We start from the raw sequence: 14,955 nt of genomic DNA on the forward strand, positions 1-14,955 counted from the left end.
CTGCAAAGCTTTTTTTTTTTTTTTTTTTGAACTATTTGCAATCTATCCTTGGGTCTATACAAGTTCACGGTTAAATCTCTTGAAACTAGTTCAGTTGAATGTGGATTTCATTAGTATTTCTGAGCTAGTCGACGAAAATCAATGCACCATTTTTCTGTTAATTGCGGTCATTGGCTTCTCTATAATCGGTTTGCCTGCACCATGCGAAACATATGCATATATTCCTCATGTGTTTTCTGTTCTGAAAATCCTACTCCATATATTTCTTTGAATTAAAACAGTGTTCTCAGTTATTTTTCTTACTCTTTTTTCTTTCTCCCTCCCTCCATTATCAAGTGTACACTGCTTTCATCTCAATGCTAACTCTAGCGTCTATTCCCAGTGAGCTTAATGGAAGGCCAGTTGATCTAGATGATGAAGGTGAAGAGAGTGACACAGCGGCATCCTAAGTTCGGCAAGTTAAACATCATCACCGCGGTTCGGTCCTGCATAGACTTGGCATTCCCTGTCGGGGTTCAACTTTGCTGCTTCTTTGTACATAGGGATCTCAACAAAGCATGTATCAGCTGCCCACATTGGGGTGTCAGTTTGCTATTTGCATTTTAATCACTGGGAGTAATATCAGCCATCGCGTTTTCCATTTGAATTTGACTGCTTCCCGCTCTAAAATAAGATGTACGGCAGCATAAGTTGGCTTATAAGTTCAATATGGCAGAATGATTTGTGTTTACTTTGGTTATTCTGTGTATTGTTCGCAAGAACGCAGTCCATTCTTATTCTTGGGTTAACCAAATATGTTCTAGGTAATGAAACACACCTGGGTTAAAATGATACTCCTTCCGTTAGATGGAAATTCAGAGAAAGATAGCTTTGAGAACAATCTTGCTCTTAAAATCATACTTTATTAATCATTCATGTTTGAGAAATCCTGGTACACGAGATAAACAAAAAATTACAACAAAGTTTTAGAAATGCAAAGAACTCCTTTTTTCCATCCCCTATGAGCAATAGTTTGTTAACTTCTTGGGAGGTTTTAGATCCAAATTTATTTTGGTTAAGTTTCCGCCCTTCGCACATTTACAACAAAGTTTTCTCTCAATTTTTTGTATCCCCTATGTTCTCATTTTAGCAGCTAGCTACACTCTTCTGCACCTTATTCTCCATCTAGTTCATGGATGGATACACTTCCTGCCCCACTCGAAGCCGTTGCTCTTCACCAATCCTTGGAACTTCTCCATCCTCTGAAATGGTGGTACTTTCATACCGAAGCAGAATACCGAACAAGATCTTTCCCTGCTACCACAACACAATCAAAATAATTAGTCCCAGTTGAGATATCAGTAGTGTATAAAAAGTTGGGACTTCTTTTTATCGCTTGAGATTCAGATTAAAATTTCAATATGTAGGACATAATTCTGACCTGCACTCTACGGTATGATGCTAAAGTTCTCAACGGTTCCCTTGGTTTCAGCTTTTGGCCACTCTGCTGACCAATATTAATCATCTCGCAGCGATTGCATCCTCCCAGTGACTACAGTAAGTGTGGATAAAATAAACTTTAGATGTCTGATCACCAACCATAGTTATAGACTGAGGGAAAGCAATTGGAATATGTGAAGCATGATCAACTTACAATAAAATGTGCCTTCCCGATATGAACGCTAATCCAGTTATCTTCAGCAAATGGTTCTGCACCTGAGACAACAAGATTGGGACGAAATCTCATTGCGTCAACAACTGATTGCTGCTCAGACCTACAATTTCCCTTCTGATTATCTGCTATAAAAATAAGAAAAAGTGAACACAAATCAAGATCCTCTAGACAAGTAACTTCAGTAGGCACTCTTCCTACGCATCAAAAACTAACAAAACGGACACTCTCCTACTTTAACTTCATTTATACAGTTTAAAAGTTCTCAAACTTGCGTTAACTGATTGTAAAATTGGAGGTTTTCCGTAATAGAATAGATTGGAACCACTTCATGTATTTGCAACTGTCCAGAAACATGATTTCTGATCCACACATGGTTTATTGAACAGAAGTAATTAATTATGATTACCAGTGTGGATCGTCTATAGGATGCTGCACCACGCATTTTAGCTACATAAGCTGGAAGTTTCCTATAGCAACAGATCGCTCATAGAGTGCATAAAATGAGATCACTTGTTACTTTGTGGATCCTTATGTATATAATCCATATCATCGATTTACTCGAGTGGCAGATAAGTCTAAATATCAAAAACAATAGGAGAGTGCATGTCATACTTAGCCGACAATTGAGATCATTAACACTGTTTTCGGATATTAGTAGGACTTGCGCTTCATTAGAAAAATTCAAGTTTGTTCTAAGTTCTCTACACAAGCCTTCTCTTGTGCCTTCTCTGCCGCCTTTACTTGAGCAATGTTGACTTTTCAAACCTAAGCATCTCACAAAGGTACAAGGCCGACCAGTTGCTTCAGTGAACCACATATTAACTTCATTCTCATAATTCTGCACATCATATCTAGCACAGAAAAGAGTAACGTATTAGTTGTTACTTGTAGCTTACACTGTTCATTAGGAAGAGGAAAATTTTCCATAATCATTTGCAACTCAACTGTGAAAACGTAAACAAAGCGGAGTAATATAGCTAGAATGTGAGTTCAATGCAACATGATACAGGTAAAAGGATATTGCAAATAAATGGTCAGCATACAGATCTGTACCCAACACAATAATAAATTATACATATTTTTTCTGTATTCATGTTATATCTGGAGCAAGAACTCGTAAGGCTAGAACAAGTAAAAACTCACGATATCTCTGATATAAAAAATGGTTCGGAGTTGTAAAAATGAATAGTTAATGCAATAAGTAACATTCAAACAAAATATTTCAAAAGAATATATTCTATTTGTGTGTTCCGCAAGTTGTTTGCAGTTAGTCAATGCGCTAGAAGATTAGGAACAGCGTTAACTGGTTCCACCCTACATCAGATTTGACCTTGGCTATAACCTGGACAAGCATCAGTAACTTTTAAAGGAGGATGTATAACTAAGACTTAATCCAAATAGATGCAATAAGGTTGAACGGCTTTAGTTATAATTAGGCTACATCTTGTTCAAAATGGACAAAAATCGTAGATTATAACCCATTAAAACAACGAATACTGAAATTCGCACAATTAGTTACTAAATGGTCGAAACGAAAAAAGGCTCAAAAATAGCCCTTGAAAAGCATGAATTTTCAAGTACTCATTTATTTTCCATTGGGTAGAACAAAAATTGACAAAAAAATCATGAACATGAGTTAAAACACATGAAGAGCATGATTCTTGATTAAAAAAATTAATTGCAATCAGGTCGAAATCAATGAAAATAGACTAAAATCGTGGATTACAGTCCATGAAAATCGCAAATTTTGATATATGTGTAATTACTTGACATTGGGAGAAATTTGTCAAAATCATGAGTTATAACCCACCAAAACCACAAATTTTAAAATAGCCACAATTTAATTCTGTTGGGTCGAATGACCAATTAGTTACTAAATAGTCGAAATAAACAAAATGGACAAAAAATCATGGGCAATAGCCCATGAAAATAACAAATTTTAAAGCATGCATATTTATTTACCAATTGGTCGAAGAACGAAAATTGATAAAATTGTGGGTTATAAACCACGAAAACAAGAAATTTTGAAGTACGTAGAATTACTTGCCATTAGGACAAAATGAATAAAAATTACCAAAATCATGAGCTGTAGCCCACCAAATATGCGAATTTTGAACTATTCACAATTAACTGACATTGGCTCGAACAAACGAAATCAGACAAAAATTGTGGGTTAAAGCCACTAAAAATTGTGAATATTGAAGTTCGCACAATTTATTGCTAATTGGTCAAAATGAACAGAACGAACAAAAAACATAGACTACCCGCATTGACGTAATAAATTTTGAACTACGCATACTTATTTTCGATTGGGTCACAAAACAAAAAAATGACAAAATTATAAGTAATAGCCAGTGAAAATTGTGATTTTTGAGAAAAGAAAATTTAGTTGATATTTGGTTGAAACTAAAGAAAATAAACCAAATCTTGGGTTATAGTCCATAAAAATTGTGAATTTCAAAGCATGTATAATTACTTGACATTAGGAAGAAACAAACAAAAAGTTGCTAAAATCGGTTGTCATAACCCACCAAAATCAATGAACTAGTCATATTTAATTGCCCTTGGATCGACAGATTAATGATGGACAAAAATCATGGATTATAAGTTATAACACATGAAAATCACAAATATTGAACTTCGCACAATTAATTGCTAAATGGTTGAAATAAACAAAATTGAAAATAATCAAGGGCTCTAGCCCATGAAAGTAACTAATTTTGAACTACACATATTTATTTTCGATTGGGTCGATAAATAAAAAATTAAAAATTGACAAAATTATGGGTTGTAGCCCTTGACAATCACGATTTTTTATGAAATAAAATTAAGTTGTCATTTGGTTGTAATTAACGAAAATAAACTAAAGCCATGGATTACAACCCATGAAAATTGCGAATTCAAAATATGTATAATTACTTGACATTACAATGAAACAAACAAAAAGTTGCGAAAATCGTGCTTTATAACACACAAAATAGCAAATTTTAAAATAGTCATAATTTACTTGCCCTTGGGCTGATTGATCAATAATGGATAAAAACCGCATGTTACAGCCAATAAAAGTTGCGAATATTGAAGTTCACACAATTAATTGCTAAATGGTCAAAACTAATAAAATAAACAAGAATCACATACTACAGCCTATGAAAATCACGTATTTTAAAGTATGCATATTTATTTTCCATGGGAAAGAAAAAATGAAAATTGACAAAAAAGTGGATTATAGACCATGAAAATCGCAAAATTTAAAAAAATTAAACTTATTTATCACTAGGTTGAAACAAACGAAAATTGATAAATATCATAGTTTATAGCCCATGAAAATCTCAAATACTGAAATTAGCACACTTAATTAATAAATAGTCATATCAAAAAAAGGGGAATAATGAACTATAACCCGTGAAAATCATGAATTTTAAAGTACTCATATTATTTTTCATTGTGTTGAAGAACAAAAATTGACAAAAACTTTGGGGAAACGCCAATGAAAAATCACAATTCTGGATGAAAAAAATTTAATTGCCATTATGCCAAAACTAACAAAAATAGGCTAAAATCGTTGATTATAGCCCATGAAAAATCGTGAATTTTGAAGTATGAATAATTACTTGACATTCAAAAAAATGCCAAATTCATAGGTTATAACTTACCAAAATCGCAAAATTTAAAATAGTCATAATTAATTGTCATTGGGTCAAATAAACGATAATGGACAAAAACCATGGCTAATAGCATGTGAAAATTGCGAATATTGAAGTTCGCACAATTAATTGCTAAATGGTTGAAACAAACAAAATAGACAAAAATCATAGTTCATAGCTCATCAAAGTAACATATTTTAAAGTATATGCGTATTTATTTTCTAATTAATCGATGAACGAGAACTGACAAAATCGTGGGTTAGAGCGCATAAAAATCGTAATTTTTTATGAAAGAATTTACTTGCCATATGGCCAAAACTAACAAAAATAAAATAAAATTGTGAGGTATAGACCATAAAACTACGAATTTTGAGGTATGTAGAGTTACTTTCATTAGGACGACACGAATAAAAATTAACGAAAGTATGAGTTACAACCCACCCAAATCGCGAATTTTCAACTAGTCACAATTAACTTGACATTGGGTCGAATAAAATGGACAAAAATTGTGAGCTAGCCGATAAAAATCATAAATATTGAAATACGCACAACCAAATGTTTAATGCTCATAATGAGCAAAATAGATAAATCATGGACTATATGCCATGTAAATCACAAATTTTAAAGAAACATATTTATTTTCCATCATGTCAAAAATGAAAATTGTCAAATTTGTGGGTTATAGCCCATAAATTTTCATGAAAGAATCGTGGTTTTTCATGAAAGAAAATTTAGTTCGTCGTCAAAATTAAAGAAAATCACTGTTATAAATAGCGGTAAATAGCCCCGCAATAGCGGCGCTAATAGCGTTAGCGGTCCCTTCCCGCGATGCTATCGCCCGCTACGCTATCGTGCAATAGTAATGGTATATTGCAGAACATGTCTGTTCGCAAAAACGGTCAAAAGTGTGTCATAACGGTAAATAGTGAGCGATTGCATTCGAAATTTGCTTTTTGACTGCTATTTAAAAACGGTTTGAGGCTTATTGTTTTAAAATTAAACTCAACCCTTGACCATTGCATTCCACCGTCTTCTATGATTTTCAGCATACTCCCGCCACCTCTCATAGCCTCTGGCACCTACCTTGATACTTCCTCTCATCTCCGTCACCGTGAGCTCCTCTTAGGGCAGTCCTATCACCGCTAAGCTTTTCTTCTCGAAGACGACGACTTTTTGACTCCTCCAGTCATCTTCGGTATTATGTGATGTTACATGTCTATTTCATGTTTAGGATATCTTTAAATCATCAAATATGTACTTTTAGATTTTTTAGATTTTTCTTTAATTTTTTTTAGTATTTATACATATCTAAATTAGACCGCTATTTGATTTTGCGCTTTTTACCGCTATTTTACCGCAATAGCCCGAAATAGCCTTAGCGATGCCTCCTCACTACGCGACGTTATTCGCTATTGATAACCTTAAAAAAAATTAACTAAAATTGTTGGTTCAAGCTCATAAAAACCGTCAATTTTAAAACATGTATAGTTACGTGTAAATAGGACGAAACACAAAAAAATCCCAAAATCGTAGGTTATAACCAGCCAAAATCACAAATTTTGAAACAGTCCATGAAAATAATAAATTTTAAAGTACACATTTTTATTTTCCAAGTGGTTGAAGAATGAAAATTGACAAAATATTGGGTTATAGCCCATGAAAGTAGCAAGTTTTGGTAAAAGAAAATATAATTGCCATTTGGTCGAAACTAATGAAAGTAAACTAAAATCATGGGTTCCATTGGAAACGTGAATTTTGATGTATAATTACTTGTCTTTAGGACAAAACGACCAAAATTGCCAAGACCATCACGAATTTTGAACTAGTCATAACTAATTGACATTGGGTTGAGTGAATGATATTGGACAAAAAATTGGTTAATAGCCATGAAATCTCAAATATTGAAATTCGCTAAATTAATTGATAAATAACTGAAACCAACAAAATGGACAAAAAGCATAGACTATATAGCCCATAAAAATAATGAATTTTGAAGTATGCGTATTTATTTTCCGGTCGAAGAATGGAAATGAACAATATTGTCATTAATAACCTATAAAAACTGTGTTTTTTTATGAAAGAAAATTTGATTCTTATTTGGTTGAAACTAACCAAAATAAACTAAAACCGTGAATTTTAGAGTTTGTATAACTGCTTGCCATTAGGACAAAACGAAACAAAAATTCCGAAAATCATCAGTTGTTACTTGTCAAAAGTGCAAATTTTAAACTAGTCACAATTAATTGCTATTGGGTCGAGTGAACAATAATGGACAAAAATCTAAGCATAGTCCAAGAAAATCAATAATATTCTGCACAATCATTTGCTAAATGGTCAAAATAAAAAAAGCATACCAAAAGAATAGGCTATAGCCCATGAAAATCATGAATTTTGAAAAACACATATTTAGTTTTCCATTGTATGAAAAACAAAAACTAACAAAATATGGTAGGTTATAAAGCCTATGAAGACTATAATGTTGATGAAAGAAAATTTAATTATCATTAGGTCGAAACTAACAAAAATAGGCTAAAATCATGGGTCATAGCGAATTTTGAAATTCATATAATTACTTGACATTGGGATGAAAGAAACAAAAAAAAAATGCCAAAATCGTTAGTTATATAACCCACCAAAGTAGAAAATTTTCTATTAATAATTATTTGCCATTGCGTTGACTGAACGATATTAGACAAAAGTCACGAGTTAAAGCCCAAGAAAATCGTGAATATTGGCGTTTGCACAATTAATTGCTGAATGATCAAACGAGAGTAACGCGTTTTTGAACTACACATTTATTTTCAACTAGGTCGAAGATCAAAATTGACAAAATTGTGGGGTTATAGCCCATGAAAATCGTGATTTTTTATTAAACAAAATTCAATTGTCATTTTGTCAAAACTAACGAAAATAAACTAAAATGTGAGATATAAAGCCCATGAAAATCGCGAATTTTAGAGTACATATAATTACTTCCCATTAGGACTAAACAAACAAAAAATTATGAAAATCATGTCATAAATTCTAAAATTGAGAATTTTGAACTAGTCATAATTATTTTCCTTTGGATCGATTGAACGATAATGGACAAATTTTGAGGGTGGTCCAAGAAAATAGCGAATATTGAAGTTCACACTATTAATTTGTAAATGGTGGAAACTAACAAATGGACAAAAATAAGGGACTAGCGCATGAAAAACACGAATCTTAAAGTACGCATATTTATTTTCCATTGGGTCAAAGAAGAAAAATTGATAAAAATATGAGGGTTATAAACCATGAAAATTACGATTTTTGAAGAAATATTTTTATCATTGGATTGAAATGAACGAAAATTGACCAAAATCGTAAGTTACAGCCCATGAAAGTTGTGAATATTGATATTCATACAATTAATTACTAGATAATCAAAATAAAAACTAGTGAAAACAATGAGCTATAACCCCTGAAAATAATAAAATTTTGAAGTGCTCGTATTTGTTTACCATTGGGTTGAAATTCGACAAAAAACGTGGGTTAAAGCTCAGGGAAATTGTGATTCTTAATGGAAGAAAATTCAATTGTCATTAGGCCAAAAGTAAAGAAAATAGACAAAAATCATGAATTATAGACAATGAAAATTACAAATTTTGAAGTACGTACGTACGAAATTGGGAAAAAATAGCAAAAGTTATGGCTTATACACACCAATTTTAGCATAATTATAATTAATTGTCGTTGGGTCGAATGAACGATAATGGACAAAAATCGTGGGCTATGGCTCGTGAAAATCATAAATATTAAAGTTCACACAATTAATTGCTAAATAGTCGAAACAAACAAAATGGACAAAAATCATGGAGTACAACCCATGAAAAATAACATGTTTGAAAGAACACATTTATTTTCAAATTGGTCGAAGAACGAAAAATAACAAAACTGTAGATTATATAGCCCATGAAAATCACAATTTTTAATGAAAGAAAATTTAAGTGTCATTTGGTCGAAACTAATGAAAATTAACTAAAATCATAGCTTTTAGCCCTTAAAAATGGAAAATTTTAAATAGCTACACTTGCCATTAGGACAGAACGAACAAACTTGGCCTAAATCATGAGTCATAATCCACCAAAATTGCTAATCTCGAACTAAACATAAATAATTAATATTGGGTAGAATGAATAATAAACGAACAAACACCGTGAGTTATAGTCCATGAAAATTGCAAACATTGAAGATCACAAAATTAATTGCTAAATGGTTGAAATGAACAAAATGGACAAATCATAGACTAGTTCATGAAAATAACAAATTTGGAAGTACGCTTATTTATTTTCCATTGGATTGAAGAATGAAAAAATGGAAACTGACAACATTGACGGTTATAGCCTATGAAAATTATGATTTTTTGTTAAAGAAAATTTAATTGTCATTTGATCGAAACTAACAAAAATAAACTAAAACTGGTCTATAGCCCATGAAAACCATGAATTTTAGAGTACATATAATTTCTTGCTCTAAGGACAAAATGAAACAAAATTGCAAAAAATCATAAATTATAACCCACAAAAATATCGAATTTTGAAATTGCCACAATTAATTGTCATTGGGTCGAATGAACAATAATGGAGAAAATGTTGACCATAGCCCATAAAAATCGCGAATATTAAAATTCACACTATTAATTGCAGTGGTCGAAACAAAAAAAATGGACAAAAAGAATGAACTATAGCTCATGAAAATCATGAATTTTGAAGAACAAATTTATTTTTCTATTGGATCAAAAAATAAAAATTGACAAAATATAGTGGGTTAAAGCCTACGAATCTTGTGGTTGTTGATGAAAGAAAATTTAATAATCATTGGGTCTAAACTAACGAAAATAGACTAAAATCGTTGGTTATAACACATGAAAATCGTGAATTTTAAAATATGTACAATTACTTGAGATTGGGACGAAACAAAAAAGCCAATATTGTGAGTTAAAACCACGCAAATTGCAAAATTTCAAGATGCCATAATTAATTGTCATTGGATCGAATGAACGATACTGGGAAAAAATAGCAGGTTAAAGCCATGAAAATTCACAAATTTTGAACTACACATTTATTTTCAATTGGGTTGAAGAACAAAAATTGACAAAGTTGTAAGTTATAGCTGAAGAAAATTATGATTTTTGATGAAACGAAGTTTAGTTGCCATTTGATTGAAAAAACTAACGAAAATATAGGGTTCTTTTTGGATATCACCTTAAAAATAGGGTCATTTTACAGGTATCACCTTTTAGTTTCAAATTATACATAAGCTACCTTTAAAGTGAGTTTTTGTTCTAATCACCCACCTCCTATCTAAATCTTCACTAAAAAAACCAAAAATAACCTCAAAAATACATGTTTAAAGTATGTGACTTGTATCCTAACTAGACCTAAATGCTAACAAAGTGATTCATGTGTCTTGAATGTTACTTTTTAAGGGGATTTTTGGATTTTTAGTGAAAATTGTGATGGGGAGGTGGATGATTGGAATAAAACCCATTTTAAAGGTGGTATAGGTATAAATTGAAAATGAAAAGTGATTTCTGTAAAATGACCCTGTTTTAAATCAACAAAAGAACGTGAGTTATAGCACATAAAAATCGTGAATTTTAAAAGTATGTATAATTACTTGACATCAAGACGAAATTGTTATAGCCTAGAAAATCAACAAGTGCTAAAGCCGACACATGTCTCACCCCTAGAAAATCAACAAGTCCTAATTTCCCTAGAGAAGCCGACACGTCTCACCCCTCGCCTAATCAGACGAATTGAAGCCGAGACGACTCAAACTACTCCTGCGACCGACCCTATGGCCGACAACTTGCGTAGCCAAGTTAAAAGGCGGTATTTGTCGGTTACCTCACTCGATAGACCCAACGAACAACCCGCACTCAGCCTACTATGACAGCCGACAACTTTCGTAGTCGAGTCAAAAAGCAATGCTTCTCAACCCTTGATCAAACAAAAAGAGAGACGACAGTTACCTCGAACCCCTCTCTAGCCGACTGCTCTCGCATTAACTGCTTTGACAAAATCATCATTACTCTAGCCCCCATAGTCTTTATGACTCATCAGACACAGTCAGCTCCAAAACCTGCTGTTATTCCCTCATTAAATAGCCAAATGACTCACTTTCTTCCACGGCCGACACCTATAAGGTATCTGCTGACTCAGCAGTCTTCCTAGACTTAGCCGAAGTTATCTTCATACCCCTCTGATCTACTATAAGAGGGAACTACGCTGCATGGAGCAACTGTTTCTGCTTTTTTACAACTTTGAACAACTACCTATACAATGTCCTTGATTTTCCCACTTAAGATCAAAATACTGATTTGATCGTCGGAAGAACCGGAGAACTCAACTCCGCCCTCTCACGAGTTTTTCATGTGCAGAAAAGAGCAGTGGGCTCTAGAACCAGTCATCTGAAGGAGTTTGAGGATCGTAATCACTCTAATAACTCTAACATAAACCCCCTGTTCGATAATTAACATCAATAGAATCAAATAAAAGTTGTGAAAATTATGCGTTATAACCCACCAATATCGTGAATTCTGAAATAGTCATAATTAATTGCCCTCGGAACGATTGGACGATAATGGAAAGAATCATGGATTATAGCCCATGAAAATCGCGAAGATTGAAGTTCAGATAATTAATTGCTAAATGGTAGATACTAGTAAAATGAACAAAAATCATGGACTATAGCGTATGAAAATCACGAATTTTGAACTACAAATATTTATTTTCCATCGGGTCGAAGGAAAATTGACAAAAAATGTAGGTTGTAGACTATGAAAATCATAGCTTTTGAAGAAACAGAACTGATTTTCGATTGATTCTAAACGAAGGAAAAAACGTAGGTCCGTAACAACCGCGAATATTGACATTTGCACAATTATTACTAAATGGTCCAAATGGACAAAAGGTCAAAACTAATGGACTATAGCACTTGGAAATCATGAGTTATGAAATACTCATATAAATTCCTTGGGTTCACATTTGATAAATTTTGGGTTAAATCCCGTGAAAATTGTGATTCTTGATGAAAGAAAACTCGATTCCTATTAGGTCAAAACTAACGAAAATAGATTAAAATCATGGATTATAACTAATAAAAATCATGAATTTTAAAGTACGTAAAATTACTTGATATTGAGAAAAATTGGCAAAATTGTAACCACCAAAATCACAAATTTTTGAATAATCATAATTAATTGATGTTGTGTCAAATGAACAATAATTGATAAAGTCGTGGGTTATAGCCCACGAAAAAAATCACAAATACTGAAGTTTGCACAATTAATTGCTAAATGGTCGAAACGAACAAAACAGACAAAAATCATTGACTATAACCCATGAAAATAACGAAGTTTAAAGTATGCATATTTACTCTCTAATTGATCAAAGAACAAAAATTGACAAAATCGTAGGTTATATAGCCCACGAAAATCGTGATCTTTTATGAAAGTTTAATTGTCATTTCGTTGAAACTAATGTACATAAACTAAAATCAAGTGAAAACGAGAATTTTGAAGTATGTACACAATTATATGCCATTAGAACAAAATGAACAAAAATTATCGACATCATGAATTATAACCCACCAACAACGAGAATTTTAAACTAGTCAAAACTTATTGACATTGGGTGGAATGAATAATAGTAGACAAATCGTGGATATAGCACACGAAAATCACCAATATTGAAGATCCCAATCTTAATTGCTAAATGGTCGAAACGAACAAAATGGACAAAAAAACGTCGACTCTGGTTTATAAAGATAACAAATTTTGAAATAGACATTTATTTTCCATTGGATCGAAGAGCGAAAGTTGACAACATTGTGGGATATAGCCCCTAAAAATCTTGACTTTTGATTAAAGAAAATTTAAGTGTCATTTGGCCGAAACTTGAAACTAACGAAAATAAACTACAACAGTGGGTATAGCCCATGAAAACCGTTAATCAGACTAAATATAACTTCTTGCCATTAGGACAAAATAAAGCAAAAATTGCTAAAACTATCAGTTATAACATAGCAAAATCGCAAATTTTGAAGTAGTCAACTAATTGACATTGGTTCAAATGATTAATAATGGACAAAAATCTTTAACCATAACCCATGAAAATTGCAAATATTAAAATTTGCACAATCAATTGTTAAGTTATTGAAACAAAAAAGTGGACAAAAAGATAGACTATAGCTCATGAAAATCATGAATTTTGAAGTACGCATATTTATTTTCTATTGGTGGAAAAACAAAAATTGACAAAATATCGTGGGGTAACGCCATGAAGATTGCGATTGTTGATGAAAGAAAATTTAATTGTCACCAGCTCAAAACTAACGAAAATAGGCATTGGGTCAAATGAACATATTAAACATTGGGACAAAACAAAGAAAAAATGCCAAAATCATGAGTTATAAGCCACCGAAAACGCAAATTTTCAAGTAGGCGTTGGGTCAAATGAACATGTTGAACAAAATCGTGAGTTAAAAGCCCATGAAATCACAAATATTAAAATCTGCACAATTAATTGCTAAGTGGTTGAAACGAAAAAATTGGACAAAACTCATGAACTATAGCCTATGAAAGTAACAGATTTTGAACTATAGATATATTTTTTCAAATGGGCGGAAAATTAAAATTTGACAAAAAATCATGTGTTAAAGCCCATGAAGATTGCAATTGTTGATGAAAGAAAATTTAATTCTCATTCGGGCGAACTAACAAAAATGGACCAAGATAGTGGGTTATAACACATGAAGATCACAAATTTCGATATGCATTTACTTGACATTGGGACGAAACAAACAAAAAATGCCAAAATCATAAGCTATAACCCACCAGAATCACAAATTTTCAACTAGTCATAATTAATTGTCATTGGGTCGACATTGGACAAAAATCATTGGTAAAAGCCCATGAAAATCTCGACTATTGAAGATCACACAAATAATTGCTAAATGGTCAAAACGAATGAGATGAACAAAAATTGTGAACTATAGCCTATGAAAATAACGAATTTCTAACACGTTTATGTTAGATTGGGTCAAAGATAAAAATTGATAAAATGGTACGTTATAGCCCATGATAATCGTGATTGTAAATGAAACAAAATTTGAATTGTCATTTGCTCGAAATAGACTAAAATCATGAGTTATAACCCACTAAAATTGCAAATTTTCAAGTGATCATAACTAATTGCTAATGGGTCAAAAGAACAATAATGAACAAAAATTGTTGGTGCCCACTAAAATAACGAATACTTATGTTTGCACAATTAATTGATAAATGGTTGAAAACGAACAAAATGGACTATAGCCTATGAAATAACAAATTTTAAAGCATATTTATTTACCAATTGGTTGAAGAACGAAAATTGACAAATTTGTGTTATAGACCATGAAAAATCATGAATTTTGAAGTACTTATAATTACTCGTTATTAGGCCAAAATGAACGGAAAAATGAAAAAAACCATGAGTTATATAACCTACCAAAATTGCGAATTTGGAACTAGTCATAATTAATTGACATTGGGTGAATGAACAATAATGGATAGTTAACAATTAATTGCTAAATGTTTGTAAGAACAAAATGGACAAATATAATGAACTATTAGACCATGAAAATCACGAA

The 14,955-nt window shown here is 32.1% G+C and overlaps 2 protein-coding genes across 3 annotated transcripts in view; one reads left to right on the forward strand and one right to left on the reverse strand.

Annotated features, from left to right (window-relative positions):
* The window catches only part of LOC109844530 (protein JASON-like), a 14,860-nt gene extending 14,130 nt beyond the window's left edge, over positions 1-730 (forward strand). Inside the window, exon 5 of the mRNA XM_020413600.1 lies at positions 383-730. Coding sequence (XP_020269189.1) covers positions 383-449 — 67 coding nt within the window. The 3' untranslated portion in view covers positions 450-730. The remainder of the gene's footprint in view (positions 1-382) is intronic.
* LOC109844527 (molybdenum cofactor sulfurase) overlaps positions 883-14,955 on the reverse strand; it is a 38,270-nt gene continuing 24,197 nt past the window's right edge. The window contains exons 19-22 of one of the 2 annotated variants that reach the window (XM_020413598.1): positions 2,267-2,505; positions 1,634-1,776; positions 1,421-1,531; positions 883-1,293 (exon numbers count right to left, since the gene is read on the reverse strand). In XM_020413598.1, the coding sequence (XP_020269187.1) occupies positions 1,165-1,293; positions 1,421-1,531; positions 1,634-1,776; positions 2,267-2,505 (622 nt within the window). In that variant the 3' untranslated portion in view covers positions 883-1,164. Of the gene's footprint in view, positions 1,294-1,420; positions 1,532-1,633; positions 1,780-2,266; positions 2,506-14,955 lie in introns of both variants that reach the window. The other variant, XM_020413597.1, reaches the window with a different exon arrangement.

The sequence above is a fragment of the Asparagus officinalis genome, chromosome 6, assembly GCF_001876935.1.
Source record: "Asparagus officinalis chromosome 6, Aspof.V1, whole genome shotgun sequence".
NCBI lineage: Eukaryota > Viridiplantae > Streptophyta > Magnoliopsida > Asparagales > Asparagaceae > Asparagus > Asparagus officinalis.